The sequence below is a fragment of the Chiloscyllium plagiosum genome, chromosome 3 (assembly GCF_004010195.1).
Source record: "Chiloscyllium plagiosum isolate BGI_BamShark_2017 chromosome 3, ASM401019v2, whole genome shotgun sequence".
In the NCBI taxonomy this organism is placed as follows: domain Eukaryota; kingdom Metazoa; phylum Chordata; class Chondrichthyes; order Orectolobiformes; family Hemiscylliidae; genus Chiloscyllium; species Chiloscyllium plagiosum.
The window spans coordinates 7,443,228-7,471,101 of NC_057712.1; the positions used below are offsets into that span (position 1 = coordinate 7,443,228).

The following is a 27,874-nucleotide window of genomic DNA, read 5'->3' on the forward strand; positions in this document are numbered from 1 at the left end:
ACTTTTCACCTTATGGAGGGAAGGTAATTGAAGAAGATAATAATTGGGCCAAGGACACCACACCAAGGAGCTGCTGCAGAAACGTCCTGAAGCAGAGCTGACTTTTTTCCAACAACTTTCAGATATAACTCCAACCTTTTCTGGTTTCACAACATCCTTCCTATAGCAGGAAGAGCAGTACTGCACCCTGTATTCCAAAGATGCCCATCCAACGTCCTGTAAAGCCACAACATGAAATCCCAACTCCTGTATTCAATGCACTGACAAATAAAGGCAAGCATACTAATTGCCTTCTTCACTATCCTAACTACATGAGACTCTACTTTCAAGGAACAATGAACCTGCATTCTGTTCAGCAACACTTCCCAGGACCTTACCATTAAATGTATAAGTCCTGCCATGATTTGCCTTTCCAAAATGCAGCAGCTCTCATTTATCTAAAGTAAACTCCACCTGCCACTCCTTGGTCCATCTGTCCATCTGATAAAGATCCCGTTGTACTCTGAGATAACTTTCTTGGCTGTCCAATACACCAGTTTTGGTGTCACCTGCAAACTTCCTAACCATTTCTCCACTGCTTGGACACTCCTTTGTGAAATGGAAACCAGAACTATGCCCAGTGTAATCTAACCAAGGTTTTGCAAAGATTTACACCTTTGCTTTTAATTTCATTCCTGCAGAAATTTATTTATGCTCTTTTTCCAGCTTTGTTAACCTCTGTCGCTACTTTTTGTAATGTGTAAAAATGTTCCTTCAAATTCCTTTATGCCATTTAGACTTTCTCCCCTCACTCCCAAACAAAAAAATGATAGCCTCCTTATACCTTCTACCATAATGCAACATCTCTTCGCTATATTGAAATTAATTTGTAATTTCCTTACCCATCAACATTTTTAATGTCTCTTCAATTTTGCTACACTCTTCTTCAGTATTAAATGTTGCATGAAACTTGGTAATATCTGCAAATTTGACACTGCAATTCTGATTCCACAATCAAAATCACTTCTTTAAATGGCATATTTCTGCACCAATTTCTGTCACTTTTTAAAAAAATCACTCATGGGACATGGTTGTTCCCGAGTGGCCAGTATTTATGCCCAGTCCCCAGTTGCCCTGGTAAAGGTGGTGAGCTGCCTTCTTGAACTGCTGTAGTTCATGTGAGGTAGGTTGACCCACAATGCCCTCAGGGAGACAATTCGAGGAATTTGACCCAAGGACAGTGAAGGAACAACAATATATTTCCAAGTCTGGATGGGGAGGGGGCACTTGCAGGCTGTGGTGTTCCCCATGTATCTGCTGATCTGGTCCTTCTAGATGGAAGTGGTCGTGGATTTGGAAGGTGCTGTCCAAGTATCTGGTGAATTTCTGCAGTGCATCTTTTAGATACTGATGCTACTGAGTGTTGGTGGGGGAGGGAGTGGATGTTTCCCACTTTCAGTCAGTGTGTACCTACCTTTAAGCTCTAGCTTTTGTAGCTAGTTTACTATCCATTCTGCTTTTGGGAACAAATCTTCATTTAAGAGATCCCACACTTCACAACCTTTAAAAATAAAGAAATAAACTGCAAAACTACAGTCTGGCTTTATGATATCAATCAGAAGACTCTGGCAATGTTTACTCCAAATCTGAACATGTGTACTATTTTAAAATCATATGGCTAGAGCCTTTTAAAAAAAAATTTAAAGGGTTGTAAGTTTCATGCAATTATGCTCCAGACCCTCCCAATGGAACCTTTAATTGATTGCCTGGAGAATTAAAGTAGTACTATAATTAACTGGTGCATTTAGTAATGTTAAGTATACTCATTATAAACGAACAGTTAAATATTCTCCCTAAAGTCAAACCCTTTTTCCAAGATTGTAATTTACTTTTGAGTCTCAATGATAACATATGAAAAGCTACACTAATTTTAGACTCAACTTTCTTGTAATGCACTGATTTTTGTAAGAAATTAATTCTGACAAATTTAAGTCCTCTATCTTGATTTACATTGTAAGCGAGACAATTAAAATTGTAAAGAGAAACTCAAGGAGCATGTTCAAAACATTATTAGATGAAAGAGTTTCATACTATATTGAAGGTTCACCATTAAAAAGAGCCAGGTCAAATCACTGACAATTAAAAACTGCAAGGGATTTACAGATCAATGTCGGATTAAGTTATAAAACACAACTGGGTCTAGTTTTTCATCCCAAAAACTGCTTTATACAACCAATATAACAATGACTTTTTGATATGGTTCTTGTTCAATTGCTACTAAAATAAAAAAGTCATAAATATTTTGCTTCATTATTAATAGTGAAGAGGTTTAATAATATTTTCTACATCACACTGCAAACTTCCTGCCACTAGAGAATAATCATGTGTCATCAACTTCCATGTAAAGATGATGGGCTTTGTAAATGAGACCCTCAAATTTCAGATATTACTTACATAGTTAGACTGCGACATACCAAAAGAGACTCAATCTTTTGTATCTTCAACCTACATCAATATAAAGCAATCTATCCACTCACACAAGGATGATTCAATTTTATCACTAATAATTTGCATACTATTACTAAAACTACATGGGCAATGATCAGATTGAAGGTTAAAATGGCAGTGAAGCAGAGGCAATTGTTTAATGTTCAAAATTTGCAACTCTCTACCAAATTTAGTATTGAAAATGTTGAAATGAGGTTAGAATGTGGAAATACAACAAGTTGCAGTCTGTGAACCATAGCAAGATATTTCTCTCAGTTTCTCCCTGTCTAGGCCTGGTTTACATAAACATTTCACTTTGGCTTTAAATCTAATCTTTCTGGCAGAGGATATTTATCCTGAAAGATGTCAGACCGCAACTGGAATGCAGTTCCAGGTACGTTATCAAAAGGAAAGATAGTGACATTGGAGAAGCGGCATTTTCCAGAGAAGGTTCATTAGATTGATACCAGGTATGTAGGTAGCGCCGCATGACTGCAAGTGTGGATCGGAGGATCCGGAGGGAGGTCTGTTGTTGGAGGCTTCAGATTTGTTGTAGGTACTGGTTGTCCTGGTTGGGTCCAAATTTTGTTGGTCTGAACTTGGTCCGGAGTCCATGCAGGGTCAGTTGGTTCTGTAGGTGCTGAGGAAGGAGATGTGGCTGTGGTAGCGAGTCTGTTTGAGGACTTGGCTGAAGAGCTTCAGGGCAGAGGAGATGACCTGGGGGGTGCAGTGAGAGACGGACTCACTGAGATCCTTGTAGAGGGAGGAGGAGAAATTCTTCAAGGAAGGCATCCTTGCAAGAGGATTCGCAGTAGGTTAAAATCAACTACGAGAAAGTGAGGACTGCAGATCAGAGCTTAAAAATGTGTTGCTGGAAAAGCGCAGCAGGTCAGGCAGCATCAAAGGAACAGGAGAATCGATGTTATGCCCGAAACGTCGATTCTCCTGTTCCTTTGATGCTGCCTGACCTGCTTCGCTTTTCCAGCAACACATTTTTAAGCTCTGATCTCCAGTCCTCACTTTTTCCTACCAGTTATGAAGGGACTGTTTTATGAGGAGAAATTGTACACCTTGGGCCTGTACTCATTGGAACTTAAAAGAACGAGGGGTGACCTTATTGAAATGCAAAGATTTTGAGGTGATTTGACAAGACAGATGCAGAAAGATTGCTTCCCTTCTGGGAGAGTCTGGAACCAGAGGACAAAATCTTGAAATAAGGAGTCGCACATTTAAGACAGAGATAAGGGGGAAATCTCTTCTCTAAGAGGATAGTGAATTTGTTGAATTCTTTACCCCAGAAGGCTGTCGAGGCTGGGTGATTAAGTAAATTCAAGGTGGAAATAGAACTTTTTTTTTGTCAGCAGGTAAATCAGGGGTTAAGGGAAAAAGGCAGTGAAGACAATTATCAGATTAGCCCTGATCTTGATGAACAGCAGAACAGACTTGCTGGGCTGAACGGCTTTCTTCTGCTCCTAAATCTTATGGTCATAAATGTGCTCTTTTAGTAAACAGACTTCCTTATTCGAATGGTTCAGAATTTCTTTTTGTTTCTGATACACCTTTGCCCATGTTATGAAATTTTCATACACAACAAACCATTTTCTCCGTATAAAAATTAGTGATACAGTGTATCACGTATCTATTATTTTTGATTCAGCTAATCCCAAACGGAGCAGGGATGGCCAGCGGAGAGGGAACGATTTGTAGACTGGGGATCCATGCGTGTGGTCAGCAGCCTGGGAGCCCTGTCAGACCATGTGTGGAAACCCTCTGCTTCACGCCCAGTATAAAAAGATAAGCATTCCAATCTTTCTAATTTTAGTCCTTACTTTTCTAACTTGTACCACAAATAACTAAAGGTAACGCAACTTTTTTTCTCTTTATTTCTCGATCTTGTATCTAAGATTTGTACCTAGGGTACTTTGTGCTTAAGGTGGCACCATTGTTAACATTTTTGCTATACGCCTGGACTTGAGTGCATGTGACATTAAATCCAATTCTGTTTTATGCACACACATTTTGTCAAGATGAAAATGCGCATACTGCAGTGAGGAAACAAAATTTCACAAAAAGACACCCTGCAGCCCAAACTGGGAAATGCCAACACCAAAACATGAATAACGTCATAAAAGGAGAAAAGCTGTTAATCAAACGCTCAAGACACACCAAATTCAAACTATAGCACAAGTGGCTTTCTGAAACTGTGCTGCCCTCTGCAGACATGGATGCAGAACTGCCTTGGTTAAGGGTTTCTCATTGGAACAAAATGCTGTCCAAGTGCACAATTTCCAACTTGCTGAAAATAGTTTGTGATGCCATATACTGTTTGGCTAAGCAAGGTCAGAGGGTGAAATGGGAACTTCACTGCATGGATGGAGTACAGGGACAATTTCCTGTGATAAACCTGGGGTGGACTTTCAGATCTCTTCCACGCTAGACAAAAAGGCTTCATGTTATTGAGCTGGGATTTAGTAGGAGGTGGATGCAGTAATCAGCTTGTGCGCTTGCACCTTTGCCAGGCAGTGAGATAACAAAGTGGAAGACAGTTTAACAAGGGAAGAACCATGAAGAACACAGGACCAACCATTGTAGGTGCTTAACTTGGGCTAAAAACTTGCCAACTCTGACTAACCTGGTCAACCTCCAGGAAACTGCGTTGACTCCCAAAATCTATCAAGGTCAACCTATTGAATAAGTGGAAGGTTGCTCCCTGCAGGTTTGATGGTCACTTTGCCTCAGATTAATTTTCACTTCAGTCACTGGGCAGATCTGACCCTATCAGGTTTAGATACTCCTGGGCCATTATCCTAGCCAATGAGACCACATAGATAAGAAGGATGTCTTACTGTTTTTGCTATTCTTCCAGCAAAGTAGGAGAGAGTTAGTTGACAACAGTCTGCTCAATGCAGAACGAGAAAGGAAGAGAGACAGAAATCAACCTGCAAATCTCACTACAACAGACAATGAGCGGGTGCTTTTTAAAGCTCAGTGTCTCAACATGCCCCACTTTTATTTCAAAAGCTGGCAAGTCTTTAATTTCTTCTCTTTTGGTTTAATTTCTTCTCTTGGCATTTTCTCACTTAATTTAATTTAGTCATTGTCTTTTATCTCCTAGGTTTCTCCATAATCTATTGCTTTAGGCCTCAGTTTGGTTCACCACTATAGAAGCATGTGCTACAATTATCATACCAGAAGGCCAGGTGAGGCTGCTGTACCTTTTCAAAAATGTCAAATTACCATTCGCTCAAAACACCTGAACTACCATATTCCATTAAATTTTATTTGAAGTTGTCTACACAAAAGATAAGTTCTGATGCCAAGTTGGAAACTAACATGCAATCTGCTCAATTACAGACACTGAACACAGACAGGAAGCAGAGAATGCTTTGAAGTCATACTGAAATTTACAATTGTAGAAAGCTATGACAAATTAGGAGTGCAGAGATATTCATGCATTTCATACTTGGGCATTGTTTTAATAACTTGAATGTTTTTCTTTTGCAAGTTAGATGTATTTTACAAGTTAGCACCATTCAGATGCTTTTATTCCATTATTCAGGCATATGCATTAAGGCATGAGATTTTTAACTGACTATAATTTATAAGAACCGAAATAACCTTCAAGACTAGAATCAGGAATGACTTGGTTTAACATTCCAAAATTTGACAAGAAGCACGAATGCATGAGAATGAATTCTATCAGGGAAATACAGGAGACGGTGCTTCTGAAATGGGACTTCTTGTTTACCTGCTTTTCCGCAAGGTTTTAAATCAGCTTATGAAACTGTGGGGGCAGAGTATGTCACACCATCGTGGCTTACAGTGCTGTGCATGACTGCAGACGTAAGTGAGACAATGTGATAGAGGCTGAGGAACTGGGAGAACAGGAGCAGCTCTAAGAGGAAGAGGACTTTGAACTGGAGGAATCTCTCCTTACCCATGACTGAATTCAGTTGGATCGGGCACTACAAACCAGACAGGACCTGACTGACAGCCAGTTCCAGTCAATGAGAACTGGGTCCAGCAGACCATCCATCAGCTGTAAAACACTCATTGGTGATGGTGCCAGCATTCAGTCAGCATTGAGACAGCAAACTGCAGCTTCAACATAGAAACAAAGATGATAAGACCAGGAGAAGGCTATTGGAGCCTGCTTCGCCATTCATCAGGATTATGGCTGATCGTCCAACTCAATAGCCTAATCCGGCTTTCTCCCCATAACCTTTGGTTCCATTTGCCCCGAGTGCTATACCTAGCTGTCCCTTGAATACATTCAATGTTTTGGCGTGAACTCCTTCCTGTGGTAATAAATTCCCCAGACTCACCATTCTTGGGGTGAAGAAACCTCTCCTAATCTCCATCCTAAATGGTTCACCCCGAATCCTCAGACTGTGACCCCTGGACTCACCCAACATAGGGAACATCCTCCCTGCATCTACCCTGTCTAGTCATGTTAGAATTTTATAAGTTTCTATGAGATCGCCCCTTGTTCGTTTTGCTTGTGTTTGCTTTTACTGGCTGCCAACCTAAACTGTTGTTCAGAATTGTCAGATCGCTTGCCCCTACGTGACAATCCCCTCTTGGACAATGACAAAATACAGGCCCACAGTTGTCAGTGGGGATGGAGTAGTGGTGACATTGGAGGGTGTAGGAATGGACAGGTAAAGCACATACACCAGTGGTTTAACAGCAAGTGCAGCAAGCTAACGGGCAAGGATATGTCTGCCACAACTGCTCGGTGCTGTAAGCAGCCTGGCTTTGTGGCTGCTGTGCCACTGATTTGCCTATAAGGGCAATACCAGATTGCCAACATATACCCAGACGTACAGCAGCCTTTCAAAGATGGCAAAATAGTCTACGACATTGGTCTATCGGTGGATTGCCAACGGGTGGCAAGTTGTTCTGGGCACAGTGACTGTAGGATGGGGACTAGTGCAAAGTGAGACTGGCCCCATAATAGTGGGGCGGGAAGTTAATGAGGCAAGTTTGGCAAGACATGACCTTCAAACACTCAGGGGAAAAAGAAAAAATCAGCATAAAGAATCTGCACAGGGACAATGATAGCTTAAAGTGAATGGACAGATAATTGGTAGATGAAGTGTAATATCGGAAAATATAAATTTGTCCATTTTGGCAGGTAAAATAAGAAAAGCAGCATACTAGCAAAAATGGAGGTAAAGCTCAGGTACAGAGGAATAAAACAAAGAACTGAGGATGCTGGAAGTCTGAATCAAAAACAGTAATCACTGGAGAAATATCAGCAGATCTGGCAGTATCTGGTGAGAGAAAGCAAAACCTTCTGGTTCTAAAGACTCAGTTAGTCTTGAAACATTAACTCTGCTTTCCACTGGCAGATTTGCTGAGTGTCCCCAGCAATTTCTGCTTTTGTTTCAAGTACAGAGGAATCTAGGTCTTCTGGTCTCTGAATCTCAAAGTTAGTGTGTGGGTGCAGTAAGTGATTAGAAAAGGCAAGTGGAATGTTGTTTATTGCAAAGGGAATAAATATGGAAACAGGGATGTTTTGTTCAGGTCATACAGGCCATTGGTGTGAGCACAGAGTCATAGAGTCAAACAGCATGGAAACAGACCTTTCAATCCAATTTGTCCATGCCGACCAAGTTTCCCAAACCAGTCCCACTGCCTGCACTTGGCCCATATCCCTCTAAACTTTTCCTTTAACGTACTGTTCCAAATAACTGTACCTGCATCTACCACTTCCTCCTTATTCCACACACTAACCATCCCGAGGGGAAAAACATTGCCCCCCAGGTCTGTTTTAAATTTTTCTCCTCTCACCTTAAACGTATCCCCCCGCCCCAGTCTGAACTCATCCACCCTAGGGAAAAGACACCTGCCATTCACCATTCTATACCCCTCATGATCTTATAAACCTCTTCAAACTGGAGAGCAGTGCAGAATTTTGGTCACCTTATTTAAGAAAGGATATCATGGAACTAGCAGCAGTTCAGGGAAGATTCACTCATTCCTGGGATTCCTGAGAGGAAGGGATTATTTTATAAAATCGTTTCCATCAGATCTTGGATGAATAAGGAGTGATCTTAATGAAATACAAGATCCTGAGGGGAATTGGCAGGGTAGATGTGGAAAGAATATTTCCCGTTATTATAGACAAAATAGGACACGCAGTTTAAAAATAAGGGATCGTCTCTTTAAAAAAGTGCAGCTAGAACTTTGTTCTCTCAGTTTAAATGTGTGGAAGTCTCATCCTCAGTGAGCGGAGAAGACAGTCAATTGATATTATTAAGACACAGGTAGATATAGGACAAAGGAAGTAAAAATCCAAGGTAAGTATAAACATGGAGGAGTTGAGGCCATCGTTAGATCTACCATGATCTTAAAGAATGACAGAAGAGGTACAAATGGCAGAGAGCCTACTCCTGCTTCGAAGTTGAACATTCAAATAATTCATCTAAAGTGAGACTTCCTTCAAGTACATAGAGACTACACAAACACTTGGACAGATTGCCACTGGATCTAGACAACAACAGAAAATAAAAGAAACGCATAGAGGCAGGTGGTGGAGTATGTCAAACAATCTTCCATCCAAAACTCAAATTGGCACAGGGGTCGGAAAGTATAGACTCACGTCTCTTGCAATTGGGAAGGAAATGTCGATGAAATGACTGTCCAGCTACAACACTATTAAAGCTGAAAATGCCTCAAAATATTCAGGAAAGAGATGGTTTTCTTTTCAATGGTTCTAGCACTGTCTCAACGGTTACACTAAAAATACAATCCTACTTTTTCCTTTCTGTAAAATGACTTCATAGCAAAGTCTGATCCTGCCCTGTAGAACAGTCAGGTGTAAACAGCTGTGGAAGAGGACAGTGGGTAGTTTGCAAACAAGAAGGCAGGTGTACATTCCATTCAATAAGGCCAGGCGTGCAGAAAGAAAAAAAGGCAGACACAGGTGGAGCTTGCAGGACAGACTCCGACAGACAGAGACACATACACAGAGTCAGCAGAAAGTTCTACACCTAATACAAAGTAAGATGGTTGTGGTTGTTGGATACCAATCATTTCAGTCCCAGGACACTACTGCAGGAATTTCACTGGGTCGTGTCCTATGTCAATCCATCTATAGATAGTTCAATCACTTTTCCATCAACATTGGCCAAATGGGAGCACGTTCGCTGATGTTTGGTTATGGAGCATCATTTGTAGCTCCTTAGATACTGAAGCAGTCTGTATTTATCCATAGCAAAGGCCTACACATCATCTGGGTTTGGGCTGATAAGTGGCACATGGCATTCTTGTCACAGAAGTACCAGGCAGTGATTATCTCCAACAAGAGAAAGTTTAAACATCACTCCTTGATGTTCAATGAGACTACCATCATTGAGTACTGCAACTCTAACACTCGGAGTGAGCTGGATCAGCTAGTTAAATACTGTGGCTACAAGTGCAGGTCTGACAACAGGAATTCTAAAGCAAGTAAATCATTTTCTGTGTCGCCAATGTCTGTTTGCCTACAATGAGATTGTGGAGTGGAGCTCTTACAACAACAAAGAAACTTGACACCACTCAGGACCAAGCAACTCACTCGAGTGGCATCCCTTCCACCATCTTCAACATTCACTCACATCACAACCGATACACAGTAACAGCAGTATGTACCATCTACAAGATGCACTGCAGACACTCTCCAAGGTCATTTCAACATCACGCTCCAAAATCTGCCACCACGACCATCAAGAATGGCAAGGGCAGAAAATGCATAGGAGCACTGCCACATGTAGACTCCCCTCCAAGACACAAGACAAGAAATATCATCACCAGTCCTTCTGTCGCTGGATCAAAACTCTTCAACTCCCTCCCTGACAGCATTGTGGAGCTACCTACAATCTTTGTTGAGTGGCGTGCAATTTTTAATCTAAAGAAAACATTCCCAAATAAAGTGAGCTTTTTAATGATTATAATTAGGACAGCTGTAAAGTTTTCACTGATGCCCTTTGATGGAAATTCTTGTCCTGGGGATTTTTCACTCCAGTGTCAGGATCTTTTTCATTATTGATTTTTTTTTCTTGGTATACAAAATTATATCTGTAAAGGTTTGCACCAGCAACAAGTACTTCATCTGCACATTTGGTAGGAAATTATTTAAGTACCTTTCCCTGCAATCACAACCTGAATAACATGTGGCACATTAAAAGATAATTTGTACTGCTGTTGTTCTTGTATTAATTTTTTTTGTAAGTTGTCAACATTAGATAATCACAAGAAAGTCATGAACAAGCTATTTTATGCTGGGGAAACAAGATTTAAATGAAAAGAGAAAGACTGTACCAAACTTGTCAGCCCTGCCAACAGTATGCAATTCAAAACAATTTGTTGATAAAGTCACAATCAGCTCTTCAAAATAGAAGTTACAGCTTCATAATAGGAGTTATAAGTATTTTAAGATTATCTGATCGCAAGCCCATTACTTCTGTTGAGATGAAATTATTGAAATATTGGAAGAGTACTCTGTCTATTAAGAGTAAGCTCTTTAAACTCCAACACAAAAATCTATAACGTGGAGGTGCCGGTGTTGGATGGCAGGGAACATAGTCAAAAATCACACAAAACCAGTTATAATCCCTCAGATTTATTTGAAATCACAAGCTTTCAGAGTGTCGCTCCAAATAAACCTGTTGGACTATAACCTGGTGTCGTGTGGCTTTTGACAAAAATCTATAGAGACACACATTCTTGGGATTTGTTAATTGAGGCACAATGACCACAAACGGGGAGTATGCCTCTTGCCAATATAAAGAATAGAACTGAAAACTACATTTGGTTTTCAAATATCAAGCGTTAACTTCAGAAAGCCTCCAAAGCATTTCTCCCAACATATTGTCCTTTCAAAGATCTCATATCCAAACAGGAATCAAAACAGTGAGTCAACTCTTACAGGCATTAACTCACAAGCAGATCTACCTTCTTGTCTTTTAAAGTCTATTTTAGCTACTTTAAATTGACAAAGGATGCTTTAGATTTTACAGGATTTTCATAAATCCAGTCTCCTGTAGGAGATGAAATTGAAGGTGGGGAGAAAAGTGAGGATGCAGGGGTGCTAACTTTACAAAAACGGGAGAACTGCTCCTTCACTGGCTATTTATACAGCCAACTGACAGGAATCCCCAGATTTAGGAGCTAAAACATCGCGAACTGGAGCCCTACAGGCACAATTGGGTCATTCACTAAAATAAAACAAAGAACTGCGAATGCTGGAAATCTGAAACTATAACAGAAATCACTGGCAAACCTCAGCAGGACTGGCAGCATCTGTAGAGAGAAAGCAGTTAATGTAGAGTCTGGTGACACTTCATTTGCACGATTTTCATGCCCTGTCATGGACCTTGACACTGGCAAGCTGGGTCACCAGAAGGTGCCAGCCAATAAGCAGCCAAGAATTTCCTGGCCCATTAGTCCTCCAGGGTTAAGGCCTACTCTATGAACAGTGAGAGGGTAAGTCCTCGTTTTGCCTTCTTCTCATGAAGTGGGGGGGTTGGAGCAAAGGGTAGGAGATGGTTCCAGAGGCCACCTTGTTGTCCTTCTTTCATGCCTCTGAATGCCTCCAATTCTCCCCCAACCAACAAACAAGGCCTAGTTTCCCACTGAAGAAACTAAACAGCCCTCTCACCTGACGGGGAGGCACTTGATTGAGGATAGGGGTTGTTGAAGATTACTCAAGGACTTTCCCAGCTCTCCAGAGTCAACGTGCCCAATTTCCCTTAGCAACACCTCCAGGGAGAATAAGATCACCCCCAAATATTCAGATATTTCTGCAGTCACCTCCACACTTGCATCCGAACATTGTACATACAAATTCAGAACAAGAGTAGGCCACAACTCATAGCTCGATACTCTTCAGCTCTCTCTCATCAGTTAAGAATCTACCTACCTCTGCATTAAAGATATTCATTAGTCTGGTCTCCATGGCTCACAGGAGAGAGTTCCATGACTCACCCTCCAAGGGAAAATATATCCTCATTTCCACCTTAAATAGAAGGCATTGGATTTTTAAAAACTCTTACATTACAGTGTGGAAACAGGCCCTTCGGCCCAACAAGTCCACACCAACCCGCTGAAGCGAAACCCACCCATACCCCTACATTTACCCCTTATCTAACATTACGGGCAATTTAGTATGGCCAATTCACCTGGCCCTGCACATCTTTGGACTGTGAGAGGAAACCAGAGCACCCGGAGGAAACCCACGCAGACACGGGGAGACCGTGCAAACTCCACACAGTCAGTCTCCTGAGGCGTGAATTGAACCCGGGTCTCTGGAGCTGTGAGATGGGCCAGGAAATTCTTGGCTGCTTATTGGCTGGCACCTTCTGGTGACCCAGCTTGCCAGTGTCAAGGTCCATGACAGGGCATGAAAACAACTACAAACAATTTATGTAAAGAATTTGAAAATGAAAAATGCGACAACATTGCTAATGCATTACATATAGATAGGCATCTATCTAAAGAAAGTATAACAAATAGTGATGAAGTAACAAGTCATACAAACAAACACAAATTTAGGATAAATGATGAATGGACTTTACCAGAATATATTAAGTGGGGATTAGTTAATACAGACGTAACAAGGTCACAATTATACCACGCATGGTATAGACAATTAGGAAAAGTTGTAGGTGATGTAGATGTAAACGTTAAGAATACTGTTCCAATTCATCCTAAACAAGTGGAACATGTAAAGTTCTATCCAAATACACATGAAAATATTAAACAAATGAAAAAAAATGGAAAATTTAAATTATTTCCCTATATGTTTTCTAGACATCATCAATACCATCACAATATGAGCAAGAAAAGGAAATTGACTTCTGAAGGTACTGATAGTACAGATGAGACATTCTGTCCTCTTGGAGAACCACCTGTACTTAGAGGTTCTGTTCCCCGGAGCAGTGGATGGCGAGTCAATGGACATTTTTTACACTGTTATCAAACAAGAAGAGTAGTATTTCAATCAAATGAAGTTTATAGAAAACAATATAAACATGAAAAGATTGATTACGTTTATACAGTTACAGATTGGAATCATATTGATGTAAATACTTGGGGTGATTTAATGCAACCTGGTGCACAAGAATTTCTATTGCAGCAGAGTAGCAGATTTCGAGCATTTTCTTTACATTACATAATTGGAGAATTTGAAACCAGAGAGCCAGACCAAGAGAAAGGATGTTGGTACCCTAGTCCAAATACTATATCAGTTTTATTTGATACAGGTAAATTACCATATTGTTCTGGATTAAACCAAAGTGTTTTCCCAGTAGATCCTACTAGAGTATATGAACCAATGCCATTTGCATACTGGAATGAAGAATTAACTCAGGATCCTATAATGGAAAATGTTAGGTTATTGAAAGAAGGTGAAGTAACAAATTATCACTTAAACATAGAAGGACCATGGCAAAGTAATGAAAAAGTGAGGTTTAATGGAATACAATTCGGTACAAATCCACTTGTTAATCAAGATCTAATTGCAGAAAGACCATGGAAGATAAAAAAGGTGCCAAATGGAAATAGTTTGTTTCCTGACTTTGATCCAAAGCAGACAGACCGTAAAGTAGAAGGCAGAGATTTAATCAATGTTAAAAAAAAGAAACTACTAAGTAACTTAGCTGGTGAAATACATATTACTCCTCATTGGGAAAGCTCAGATCCTATACTGTTAAGAAAACCAGATCATGTCGATTTTCCAAATGGTTTGAGATATAATTGTGCATTAGTACCAAAAGCACCTCAAATACTAATTAAATCAGATCCAGGATGGAGTCCTGATCCAGTGCTAACCACTGTGCCACCGTGCCGTCCACTAGTTCTAGTTCTTGTCCCTTAGTTCTAGTTGTCCACTCATGCCAGAGCACCCGGATGAAACCCACGCAGACACGGGGAGACCGTGCAAACTCCACACAGTCAGTCTCCTGAGGCGTGAATTGAACCCGGGTCTCTGGAGCTGTGAGGCAGCAGTGCTAACCACTGTGCCACCGTGCCGTCCACTAGTTCTAGTTCTTGTCCCTTAGTTCTAGTTGTCCACTCATGGAGCAACATCCAACTAGTGTCCATTATGTCAAAGCCCCTCAGGATCTTAATTACTTCAATAAGATCACCTCTTACTCTTCTGAAGTCTAATGGATACAGTCCCAGATAATCCCTCTAATCAAGCAGCAGTCAAGTGAACCTGTCTGAACTGCATCTAATATATTTTCTTAAATAAGGAGAACATATTCTAGAGATGGACTCACTAATGTCATGTAGGAGAAAGTGAGGACTGCAGATGCTGGAGTACCAGAGTTGAAAAATGTGGTGCTAGAAAAACACAGCAGGCCAGGCAGCATCCGAGCCAGCACCACATTTTTCAACTCACTAATGTCATGTACAACCAAAGCAAAACATTACTACTTTTATCTTCCATTTGCCTTCCTAACCTCAGGAAGGGTCACTGGACCCAAAATGTTAACACTGATTTCTCTCCACAGATGCTGCTCGATCTCTGAGGCTTTTCCAGTAATTTCTGTTTCTGTTCCTTCCTAATCATTTGTTGTACCTGCACATTAAAGTTTTGAAATTCATGTACCAGGACACCTAGGTTCCTCTGCAAGAACTTGGAATTCTGCAATCTCTTCCATCTAAATAATATGCAGCTTTTCCATTTTTCCTGACAGTTAACTCTTCAAGTGCCACCACCCCCAACAACTCCTCCGCCACTCTGTAAGCCCAGGCTCATGCCTCCAAACCTTGGTTGCCACTACCCTAATTTGAGACAAAAAAGCTGCAGATGCTGGAATCCAAGGTAGACAAGCAGGAGGCTAGAAGAACACAGCAAGCTGGGCAGCATCAGGAGGCAAACTGCCCTAATTTGTACCAAGCTCTGCTCAGCTATCAACACTGCCATGCAAAGTTAATTAATTAAATTAATTCTCCTCCCAATGTTCTTTTCCCTTTATAACCTTCACTCTGCATATCTCTGCAAACAGCCTCCAACCTTCCATGAATTCAACCTTTGTCCAAACTTGGGCTTGTTATACAATCCTGGCTCCCTCTACACGGTTACTGGCAACTACTACTGCAGTCATCTTGACTCTAACCTCTTAGATTCTCTCCCAAACCTCTCTCTCCTTCTTCAACTGCTTTTTAAAACCCATTTGTTCAAGTATTCTAAGCGTACCAAGTCTACTTCTTCAGCTCAATCTCAATTTGTAGCATTTACCTTTTTGAAAGCACTTTGGGACCAACCTTTTGCACAATTCAATCAGCAACATAACTGCAAGTCGCTTGGAATAAGTTGCCAAAATATTTTCCAGGTTTAATTAACTGTCAGTCATACATGTTTACTGATCTGGGTTTGGTTGGTCGAATCTTAGTTTGTCACTCTCTCAGGCATTATAAACAACTGATAAAACAAACCTTCATATTGAATTCATACACATGACTATTAAAAAGTCCCCTAAGAAAGTAAACTCTTCAATATGCAACAGAATATAAGCAAATTATGGACACTGGAAATCTGAAACAAAAACAGAAGTTGCTGGAGAAACTCAGGCCTGGCAGCTTCTGTGGCAAGAATACAAAGTTAATGTTTCAGATCAAGTGACCCTGTTCCACCTGCTGATTTTCTGCAACAATTTCTGTTTTTGTAATACGTTCACTTTTAGGATTGTTACGCTTGCTGTACAGACATGTTGTAAATAAAGTTGAATTCAGCTCTTTGCAAAGTCCAAATGGCAAAGTAGAACAAGATGGAACAGGTCAATGAGAAAAGTTTGCTGCTTTACTAAATGAGACACCCTCCCAGGTTGAATTGGAAAGATACATAAAAAGACAGACATAGGAAATACTTCATACTTTATTGTTGGTTCAGGAACAAAACTGAGCAATTGCTGCTGCCAACACCTTTCAATCATGAAAATAATATAGAGCACCTTTTGGTGTCTTTTTCGGGAAATAAAATGACCTTGGAAAAAATTCCTCAGTTACTACTCTGGCCAAGGTAGGACTGTACTGCACTCACACGGTTTCAGTGGAAAGATAGTCTGGACACTATGTGAGATCGTAAGATCTTATTGCACAACAAACGATTTCCACATTCCAAACTAACGAAAATAAGCCAGGATATTCCAGACGCAGACTGTGGAAATACACAAATGAAATAAAAGATGAACATGCTCTGGCAAACATTATGTACAGCATACCAGTGGTTTTACATTGTTGCTATTTGCAAGGTTTGTCAAGTCCTTTCTGTACTGGGGATTCTTGATCCTTTGGAGTCAGGACTGGTTGTTCTACTCAACAGCTACTGTTTAAAGATTTGTTAAAAAAAAAAAGAAACCCCCACCCCCCTGGACTCTACTCAGATTCAGTCAGCTCATACACCAAGTGCTTGGGGGAAGAAAAGTTAATTCCAGGCAGATAAAAAAAATTCAAAGAAAAAGGGAAAAAAGCCACTACTTTGAACAAAACTAAACTTAGATTTAAAAAAAAATATTTTCAATTATGCTGAAAACCACAAATCAAACCTTTTGGTGCTGAAATGGGAAGAATATAGGAGTTTGGAACGAGTTTCACAGGAACAATGGAAGCCACATCTGCAAACGGTCAGGGAGCTCTGCAGCCATTAATCACTACTGACTGGACTGCAAACTTCCAAATCAATAGCCTTTGAGAGTCAGCTTCAAACTATGGCCCTCTCTATTTCCAGTAGATCAATTCAAGATCCAGCTGCATCTTCGCCTTCAATGCAAGTTAAAAACCCAGGGGATGAGCAAATCAGATATGTTGGTCCCAGCAGTGTGGAACTTTCCATCTTTGTGCTTTTCATGAAGTATAATTTTTCCAAACAAAACAGACATGTTTCAAACAAAACCATTCCGCTTATTCCTTCACTACAACCTCCTAATTATGCAATTTAATTTTCTTCTCTCATTCCTTATTGTGATCTAAATACCGGTCACATCCATTTCAGAGATGCATGTAACTCTTTTGTTTTAAAAAGACTTAGTTGGCTGAAAGTTGGCCGAAAGTTGGCCTCTGAAGACAATTTCAGTCAATCATACAAAGGAGCTGAAATAGAAAATGTTCTCCATCTAAGCTTAGTGTTTGTGACAAGAAACAAGAACAAATGAATTAACGATTGCATTAGATCAAAAGGAAGCCAGAGAAATGGTAAACTTGAGGATTGGGAGCCATTAAAACCCTAAAAAGGTGTGAGGGGAAGCTGTTTAAGAAAGGAAAAAGAAAATGTGAATGCAAACAAAAGGGAAACATAAAGGTGGAAAGTAAAAGTGTTTTCAGAAATGGGGAAAGGAAAGGATTAACTCATACAAATGTGGGCCCATTACAGGTGAGGCAGCAGAACATACAATGGTGTGCCACAGAGTTCAGTGCTAGGACTTCAGCTGTTTGCAATTCATACCAATGACTTGGATGAAAGGATGGAAAGTATGGTTACCAAATTTACAGATGGCACAAAGGGAGATCGGAAACTAAGGTGTAAGGAGGACACAAAGAAGTTACCAAAATATGTTGCTAGGTTAAGTTTGCAGACAAAGATGTGGCAAATACAGAATAATTTGATAAGATGCAAAATTTTGGCAGAAAGTAAAAATGAAGCACATTACCTAAGTGGTAATGGAGCTCTGAGATGTGCAGAAATTTGTTCTGAAGTGCAAAATATTTGCATGTAATTACATTTATTATAAGCGGAATTGATTAGATATATAGGGACATTACAGGTCACTCTTATAGCGTACTATTAGACCACCTCAAGTAGTGTCCAGTGATAGTCTCCATATTTAAAGGAAGAATATATATATATACACATTGGTGACAGTTCAAAGAAAGTTTGCCAGACTAATACCTGGAATGGGCAGGGTTTCTTATGAGGATAAAAACAATGACTGCAGATGCTGGAAACCAGATTCTGGATCAGTGGTGCTGGAAGAGCACAGCAATTCAGGCAGCATCCGAGGACAGGCAAAATCGACGGTTCGGGCAAAAGCCCTTCATCAGGAATAAAGCTTTATTCCTGATGAAGGGCTTTTGCCCGAACCGTCGATTTTGCCTGTCCTCGGATGCTGCCTGAATTGCTGTGCTCTTCCAGCACCACTGATCCAGTTTCTTATGAGGATGGCCTGGACTTGTACCTACTGGGATTTAGAAGAGCGACTTTTATTTTAGACTAGATTCCCCACGTTGTGGAAACAGGCCCTTCGGCCCAACAAGTCCACACCGACCCTCCGAAGGGTAACCCACCCAGACCCATTTCCCCTGACTAATGCACCTAACACAATGGGCGATTTAGCATGGCCAATTCACCTGACCTGCACATCTTTGAATTGTGGGAGGAAATCAGTGTACCGGGAGGAAACCCACGCAGATACTGGGAAAATGTGCAAACTCCGCACAGACTGTCACCCATGGCAGGATTCGAACCTGGCTTCCTTGGTGCTGTGAGGCAGCAGTGCTATCCACTGAACCACCATGCTGCCCCTTTCAAGATGCAGAAAATCCTGAAGAGTCTTGGTAGGATAGATGTGGAGAGGATATTTTCTCTTACTGTAGAGTTTGGAACTAGGGGCATTTAAAAATGAGGGTCACTCAGTTAAAACAGATTTGAGGCAACTTCCTTTCTCTCCAAGTCTTCGGTGGCTTTAAATATTGTCCAGGCAGAAGTAAACAGATTCCTGTTAAACATAAGTCAGATGGGTTTTTCCCAACAATTGAGAATGGATTCATGATCATTATGCTGCTCTTAATTCAAATTGCACCATCAGCTGTGGGCTTTAAATATTGTCCAGGCAGAAGTAAACAGATTCCTGTTAAACATAACAGTCAGATGGGTTTTTCCCAACAATTGAGAATGGATTCATGATCATCATTATGCTCTTAATTCAAATTGCACCATCAGCTGTGGCGGGATTTAAACCCCTGTTCTCACAGCATTAGCTGAATTTCTGGATAAATATTCTAACAGGAATACCACAAGGCCATTACGCTCCCCCCCACCCCCACCCCAAACACCCCCTTTACGGCAGAGACGGAGATGTAACTGACATTTTCAATATTACGTAGGGATTTGATAGTTACTTCCCACTTTCTCCATTTCCATTGGCCTATAATCATAGGAAAAAAAGTTTTGCCAAAATCTAAGAGGGAAATCAAGAAAAAGATTTCTCCACACAAGAACTAGGAGCAGGAGTAGGCCATCTGGCTCCTTGAGCCTGCTCCACCATTCAAATAAGATCATGGCTGATCTTTTCATGGACTCAGCTCCACTTACCCACCCTCTCACTGTATCCCTTAATTCCTTTATTGTTCAAAAAAAAAATCTACCTTAGCTTTAAAAATATTTACTGAAGTAGCGTCAACTCATTCACTGAGCAGGGAATTCCTTAGATTTACAACCCTCTGGGTGAAGAAGTTCCTTCTCAATTCAGTCCTAAATCTGCTCCTCCTAATTTTGAGGCTGTGCCCTCTTATCCTGGTTTCACCTTCCAGTGGAAACATCTTATCTACTTCTACCATAACTGTTCCCCTCAATTTTATATGTTTCTAAAAGATCCCCATCAGGTGATCACCTGATGAAGGAGCGTCGCTCCGAAAGCTAGTGTGCTTCCAATTAAACCTATTGGACTATAACCTGGTGTTGTGTGATTTTTAAATTTATATCAGGTAGACATGCAGGAGGCTGGAAGAACACAGCAAGCCAGGCAGCATCAGGTGGAGAAATCAACCTGAAGAAAGGTTACATCTGAAAAGTTGACTTCTCCACCTCCTGATGCTGCCTGGCTTGCTGTGTTCTTCCAGACTCCTGCTTGTCTGCTTTGGATTACAGTATCTCCAGTTTTCTTGTCTTTAACCAAAATTTATATTGTCTTAGCATAAATGATCTTTTTTCATAAACTTTCAAATATGCTTTAATCATTCAAGTTGAAGCAACTATTTCCAAATTTGAAATGGTAACACTTCTAGGAAGCATCTCGGAGCTTTTACTATATTAAAAAGTGGTAGATAAACGCAAGTATGCTTGCCTTCTGAAATTATTTATAGCAGACATCACTATCCCACCAAACTGTTGGAATTATTGAGAATAAGTTGACAGCATAATTTGCTTAGGGGCTCAACGTCTCACTGAAAGATGAAAGGAGAGGTAGAGAGCATAAAAATAGGCAATCTACCTGTTTTCAAATTATCTGATGTTGTGTTTTGCTGTAAATCTGCAGATTTGACTTTATATTTGATCCAAGAGCAATTCAAGGACCACAAGGATTGCAACACTCACATTTCTTACATGGAAAAGGAAGTATACAATCCCAAGTGAAAAGGAAGCCATTAACATCTCTTAATCCTCAAAAATCGTTAGCAAATAACTATGTGGAAAAATATCCAATTTCACGTTAATTTTGACACATAAGACCACTTTGGAAAAATGATACTCCAAACACGAATTAATTTTTAAAAATACCTCATAACACCCAGCGGATCAGAAATTTCTTCAGTCTTCTCCACAGTAGGCATAAGGGTTTTTGATGATCTCAGCACACCAATATCTTCAGAGGTCTCTTGATTGAAGAAATCTCCAGAGTCGTCTCCGTCTTCTTGCAATTCCTCATCCGTAGAATTTTGAGTTTTAAATTTCAAGTCACCAAGGTCTTTCATTTTTGCTCCTATTTAAGGAAAATGGTCAATTTTTTTTTAGAATTGGCAAGTTAACAAACTAAATGTAAAATGGCAGCAAACAAACATTTTGAAACATTGCCCTAGAAAGAGAGTACCACATCTCACTCTGCAAAACAATATTGCACATATCTGACAAGAGAAGAGAATAAGCCTCAAACATATGCATGTGAAGTATTGTCAAAGCTCATAACTTATTTCTCCAGCTTGAGTTAAGGATAAGTGTAGCTGTCCTGATGGTTATATTCGTAATACACTGGATTATACTTTTAACTCTCACCATTTCCTAATCTCTAATTCAAAGCTTCTACTTTTCTTCATATTGCATTAAAAATCTTGACAAAGTATGAAGGAGGCCAATATCTCCACAGCTAAATTATAGCAGAATACAATCTTGTAAAGCAAGGTAACCGATCTAGAAAAATGTACACCGAAACAAGAAAGATGTCTCCCATAAGTCACATGACTGTCCTTGTTGGTTCATTATAGCCTCAAAATCAGACAGCGCTCTCAAAGGGAGACATTTAGACAAAAAAAAACAAAGAACTGTGGATGCTGGAGGTCTGAATCAAAAACAGAAAGGACCTCAGCAAAGTTAGCATCATCTATGGAAAGAAAACACAGTTAATGTTTCAGTTTCAGTGACCCTTCTTCACAAGGGGAGATATTTAAAAATTGATTAAACTTCTGACAACAGAACAGACAGGGAGAGGGGGCAGGGGATGGGGGTTCTGACTTCAATATTTACAAATCGTTCTCTCTCTCTCTCTGGAAAGAGAATTTCCAAAAAAAGTAATTGGCCTGTCATGATAAGAGACTAATATTACATATCTCTTCATAAACAATTTTAATACATACTTACACTTAACCTTTGAATTTGTATTTTAGCTAATAACTGATGTTCTTTACAGAGTAAATTTCAATGGTGGTTCCACAATTAACTAAACACTGATTTTGTTGATGAGTAAAGTTTTTTTACTGCTTTTTTGTTAAATTTATGCAGCAAGAAAATGAGAGTAAATGAGCGATACAGATTTGCAGTTCATGGGCCACCTTACAAATAGCTGGCCTGGTTGTGAAACCAGCTTCAATAAATGACACAGGTGGCATGTGTATGTAGTCTCAACTAAACCATCAGGAAAAAGCAATTTAAAAGTTCTAAATGTCCTACTTTTAATTTCTTAGGCAATACAGCAAATTTTCCAAACTTCTGGAGCCAATATTTTTACAAACTGCTTAACTTGCATCTCTTTAATGGGCGAGACATACTCACCTCAACTCTCAACCATCTGCAACCCAAGCATAATTTGCCAATTTATTTCCCAATTGTTTCACACATCTGGTCTCAGCCTCACAACAACCAACATCAAACAACAATGGCCACCAACGATAATGTCTCTTTGGGCAGCTCAAACATGCCCGAGGAACACACACCATATCCTCCACAAACAAACAGGTAGACCTTCACACTTGGTGTACAAACAAATTCACATCATTTAATCCCTCAACAAAATTAAAGTTAAAAAAATTGAATGACAGACTTATGTAACCAGACATCCACATTGTCTTAATGATGACTGGAAATAAAGATTATTTTAATAAAAATTGTAAGACATGAACAACTTTACAAATATGCATATCTTGCTACTTCAACTACATTTGTTTTTGCCAAAAGGAACCAGTCTTGTCTGCTTCAGCTACTTAACACTAATTAAAAATCCCATTCACAAGATCATGAAGTGGTGCATAAAATATATACAAACAGTAACGATTAGATTCCAAGTTTCCTATCAGCATTCTACTGCTTTTGAAAAGGAATCCCATTAAAAAGTTGCACATTTATCACATTTCACTCTGCTCCTTGACCCTGACCCTCCCCATAATAAAAATGCCATTTTAATTCCTCTACAATGCATTTAGAGTCATAGAGATGTACAGCATGGAAACAGACCCTTCAGTCCAACTTGTCCATGCTGACCAGATATCCTAAATTAATATAGTTCCACTTGCTAGCACCTGGTCCACATCCCGCTGAACCCTACCTATTCATATAACCATCTGGATGACGTTTAAATGTTGTATTTGTACCAGTCTCTACTTCTTCCTCTGGCAGCTCATTCCATACCCATACCACCCTCTGCGTGAAAAAGTTGCCCCTTAGGCCTCTTTTACATCTTTCCCCTCTCACCCTAAACCTATGCCCTCTAGTTCTGGACTCCCCCATCCCAGAGCAAAGACCTTGTCAATGCCCCTCATGGTTTTCTAAACCTCTATAAGGTCACCCCCTCAGCCTCCAATGCTCCAGGGAAAACAGCCCCAGCCTATTCAGCCTCTCCCTATAGCTCAAATCCTCCAACCCTGGCAACATCCTTGTAAATCTTTTCTGAACCTTTTCAAGTTTCACAACATCTTTCCGATAGGAAAGAGACCAGAAATGCGTGCAATATTCCAACAGTGGCCTAACCAACATCCTGCACAGCCACAACATGACCTCCCAACTCCTATACTCAATGCTCTCACCAACACCAAACGTCTTCTTCACTATCCTATCTACCTGCGACTCCACTTTCAAGGAGCTATGATCCAAGGTCTCTTTGTTCAACAACACTCCCAAGGACCTTACCATTAAGTGTATAAATTCTGCTCTGATTTGCTCTCCCAAAATGCAGTATCTCACATTTATCTAAATTAAACTCCATCTGCCACTCCTCAGCCTGTTGGCCTATCTGATCAAGATCCTGTTGTACTCTGAGGTAACCTTCTTCGCTGTCCGCTACACCTCCAATTTTGGTGTCATCTGCAAACTTACCAACTATACCTCCTATGCTCACACCCAAATCATTTCAACCAGACACAACTCAAATTCTAACCATAGACAATAACAATGTTTCAGTTACTGGATTTTTCACATCACTCCAACATGTTCTTCATATTATTCCACTGCCCGAGACCTCAAACTACGATTAGTGAACTTTGAAACACGAAGAACGTTTAGAAAGAGAAATACAGGCAGCATGAGATCTGAACACTCACCTTCTCCTCCTCCTCTCCCTTACTTGGATCAAAAGCAGAACTCAGCTCCAGGTTACACTGGAAAGTGTCTGACTTTGAAAGCAGCTACAAAAGGTCCTTCTGAAAACTAACTTCTCCTGATATCTATATTGCTAATCATCTCTATTGTAATCGTAATGCATGCTACAAATAAACAGGAATAGATCCAATATATTTTCGCAATTCAAGGGTTAATGCAAGTAGCCTGTTAGGTTTTGCATTAGCTCTCTTTTTCAAAGTTCACTTTGCCCTGAAGTTGGACAATCTTAAATAAAACTCAACTGTCTTGTTGTTACAGGAAATAAGAACAACCTGTCTGTATCTCCTAATATTGCTCACTCCCTTCCCTGTTACAGCCAATATTGCATTGTTTTGACAAACACCAAGTCCTCGCACCGACTGGAAAAGAATCAAGAATCTACTGGCAGATGGGCAACTGCTCCTGACATCTTTCTGGATAGAAGCAAGAATTTGGATCTTGTTTAAAATAACCGGAGTTATACTATTTCAGACTTAAACAAATTAGTTCATTTGTACATTACCAATTCTAAATGCTTGTTAGTTGACCTAGTTAGATATTACAACAGAGGCTAAAATCCTCCTATGGCCCGAACAAACGTACTAAGGTTTAATGCAAGGAGCTTCTACACATACACACCAATAACTCATCTGAGACATAATGGTAATCTTATTCCCAAGCTCATCATTTTGAGTTCAGTGTTGGAAAATGAATTTTATCTCAAATATTTCAGTCATATATTTTATTGAGAACCCAAATGTTACAATCAATTCTCCACACTGGAAGTAAACAATCTCATTTGTTGAAGTTTCACAACTACATATCTTTATCGTTTACGTGAGTCATCAGAAATATGTTTACACACAAAGCACATGGGGGTGGGTGGGGGGTGGAGGTGGGGGAGTCAATCCTACAAACTGGAGGGTGACAAACGTAAGCCGGCTATTTAATAAAGGAGGGGTACTGAAAACAGAATGGGGAAATACTAGAGTCCGATGGGGTCTTGATTAGCTCCATTAACTGCACAGATAGTTTAGATGCAGACTGACTGCAAAAGCATGAGTTCAAATGGGGACTGTGAGCCATGAGGAAACTACAAGGAGGCTTCAGGGAAATGTGGATTAGTTGAGTGAGTGGGGAAAGGTATGGAAGTTGCAGCACAGCATGAGTGACTGTGATGTTATACACTTTGGTGTGACAAATAAAGGCACAGAATTATTTAAATATATTGGAAATGTGGATGTACGCAGGGATCTGAATGTCCCTGCAAACCAAAGAAAGTACATAGACAGGTGCAACAAACAATTAGGAATGCAAATGTATATCGGCCTTCATTACAAGTGGATGAAAGTTCAGAAGCAGGGATGGCTTTGTGTTGTTTTATATAATCTTAGTAAGACTTGGACTTGGAGCACTGTGTGCAATTTTTGATCTTTTTGCCCAAGATATATTTGCCAGAGAAGGAGTGCAACAGAGATTCACTAAGATGACAGCAGTGATTGCAGAACTGTTGCACAAGGAGAGATTGGCTTGAGTGGACCTGTGTTCGCTGAATTTTAGAGGAATAAGGGGAGATCTGATTGAAAGGCATACAAATTCCAACAAGGCTAAACAAAGCAGATGCAGGGAGAATGTGCACCCTGGCTGGGGAATCTAGAACCAGGAGAGTGCGCCTCAGGACACAGGATAGACCATGTAGAAGAAGTGAGACAAGGTGAAATTCACTACCACAGAAGGCTTAGGAGGTTGGGTCATTGATTACATTCAAGAAAAAGATAGAGATATTAGAAGCATTGAGAGATATGGAGATAGTCTGCCGTTACCATATTGAATGGCACAGCTGACTCAAACTTTATTGCTATTCTGTGTCAAGCCAACTTGTATTTAAACGCTGCTATCTGACACTCTGACACTGAAGCAGTTCAGTTTGTGCAGGGATTGATTTCCCTTGTGTTATGGCCACAAATAAGAAGTCTTTTAAGAAACACCAATTTCTTCTTATACTGAAAACAATTACCTAAAAACTCCAACAACTCAGGGCTCGATGCGAGAGTTGTGTCCTTCGCGATGAACCTGAAGATTTCATCAAAAATCACTCTTCTTTCCCTTATATCAGCCTCCGCCACGAATAAAACTTTTCTAGGCATGGGGGGCAATTTTGCCTTTGGATACTGGGTGATCAGCTTTTGATACAAATCATCAATCTCACTGTACTTCTTGGATACCTGAAAAGCAACAAAAAAAAGTCTTTAAGTTTTGTTTTACTTTACAAACATCAACACTAAGCATAACAAAAGGGCCTGGGATTGGCCTCGGAGTAAACCTGTGGCATTTGCTGATGTTTCCTCAACATAACCCGCACTTGCTTTGGATGGAGGCTGTAGAAAAACTGATCTCAGCTTCCTGTGGCTTGAGCTGATTGTCAGACCAAACAGCGAGGTTGTGACAATTGCTGCCAAACTACACACCTCTCAATGCCACAAGCTGAAGACACTGACCTGCAAGATCAATCTTCTGCTCGAGAACAGGTGAGGTTATAAACTCTTAAAGATAATGGTCCACCAATCAGGCTGCTCTCTGCCATGCCCAACCTGTGCCAGTCAATGGGACTGAGGAGTGGCAGGGATGAGGAGAGCAGCAGAGGCCATTTATAAAAAAACAAAAAAAGTCAATTCAATTCACAATAATTATAACCCTCTGTTCATTTTATGGACGATGTTGTAGGTACTTGAAGGACATCCCCGATTGTCAGCTCTGAAAAAACCCAATACAGTTCTGAAAATGATGGTCCCTGTCCCTTTAAAAATGTGAACTGTAGAGGAACCAGTTTTACATGAACTGTAACTTCTGGAAATATTTACCAGGAAAATAGAACAAGTCCATGGGACTTTGATGATGAGTGAGTGCTATATTAAGCATACTTTAAAAAAAAAGACTATGGAATAAACTAAAACTCAGAAGGTGAAGTTTGTTGAATGTCCCCTAGTGTTAGGTAAGGGGTAAATGTAGGGGTATGGGTGGGTTTCGCTTCGGCGGGTCGGTGTGGACTTGTTGGGCCGAAGGGCCTGTTTCTACACTGTAATCTAATCTAATCTAATCTAATCTAAACAGGTGAGGTTATAAACTCTTAAAGATAATGGTCCACCAATCAGGCTGCTCTCTGCCATGCCCAGCCTGTGCCAGTCAAGTGGCAGGCATGAGGAGAGCAGCAGAGGCCATTTATAAAAAAACAAAAAAGTCAATTCAATTCACAATAATTATAACCCTCTGTTCATTTTATGGACGATGTTGTAGGTACTTGAAGGACATCCCCGATTGTCAGCTCTGACAAAACCCAATACAGTTCTGAAATTGATGGTCCCTGTCCCTTTAAAAATGTGAACTGCAGAGGAACCAGTTTTACATGAACTGTAACTTCTGGAAATATTTACCAGGAAAATATAACAAGTCCATGGGACTTTGATGATGAGTGAGTGCTGTATTAAGCATACTTTAAAAAAAAAGACTATGGAATAAACTAAAACTCAGAAGGTAAAGTTTGTTGAATGTACAATACAGCAGTATTCTTAATACATGATTTTATTGAAGTGAACTTATAATTTCATTCTATAATATGTGCCTCACGTTGCTGCACATAAC

At 40.2% G+C, this 27,874-nt stretch overlaps 1 protein-coding gene across 2 annotated transcripts in view; it reads right to left on the reverse strand.

Annotated features, from left to right (window-relative positions):
• hs1bp3 (HCLS1 binding protein 3) overlaps positions 1 to 27,874 on the reverse strand; it is a 64,973-nt gene that overhangs the window by 23,212 nt on the left and 13,887 nt on the right. For both annotated transcript variants that reach the window (XM_043676809.1, XM_043676818.1), the window contains exons 3-4: positions 26,253 to 26,460; positions 20,954 to 21,155 (exon numbers count right to left, since the gene is read on the reverse strand). In XM_043676809.1, the coding sequence (XP_043532744.1) occupies positions 20,954 to 21,155; positions 26,253 to 26,460 (410 nt within the window). The remainder of the gene's footprint in view (positions 1 to 20,953; positions 21,156 to 26,252; positions 26,461 to 27,874) is intronic.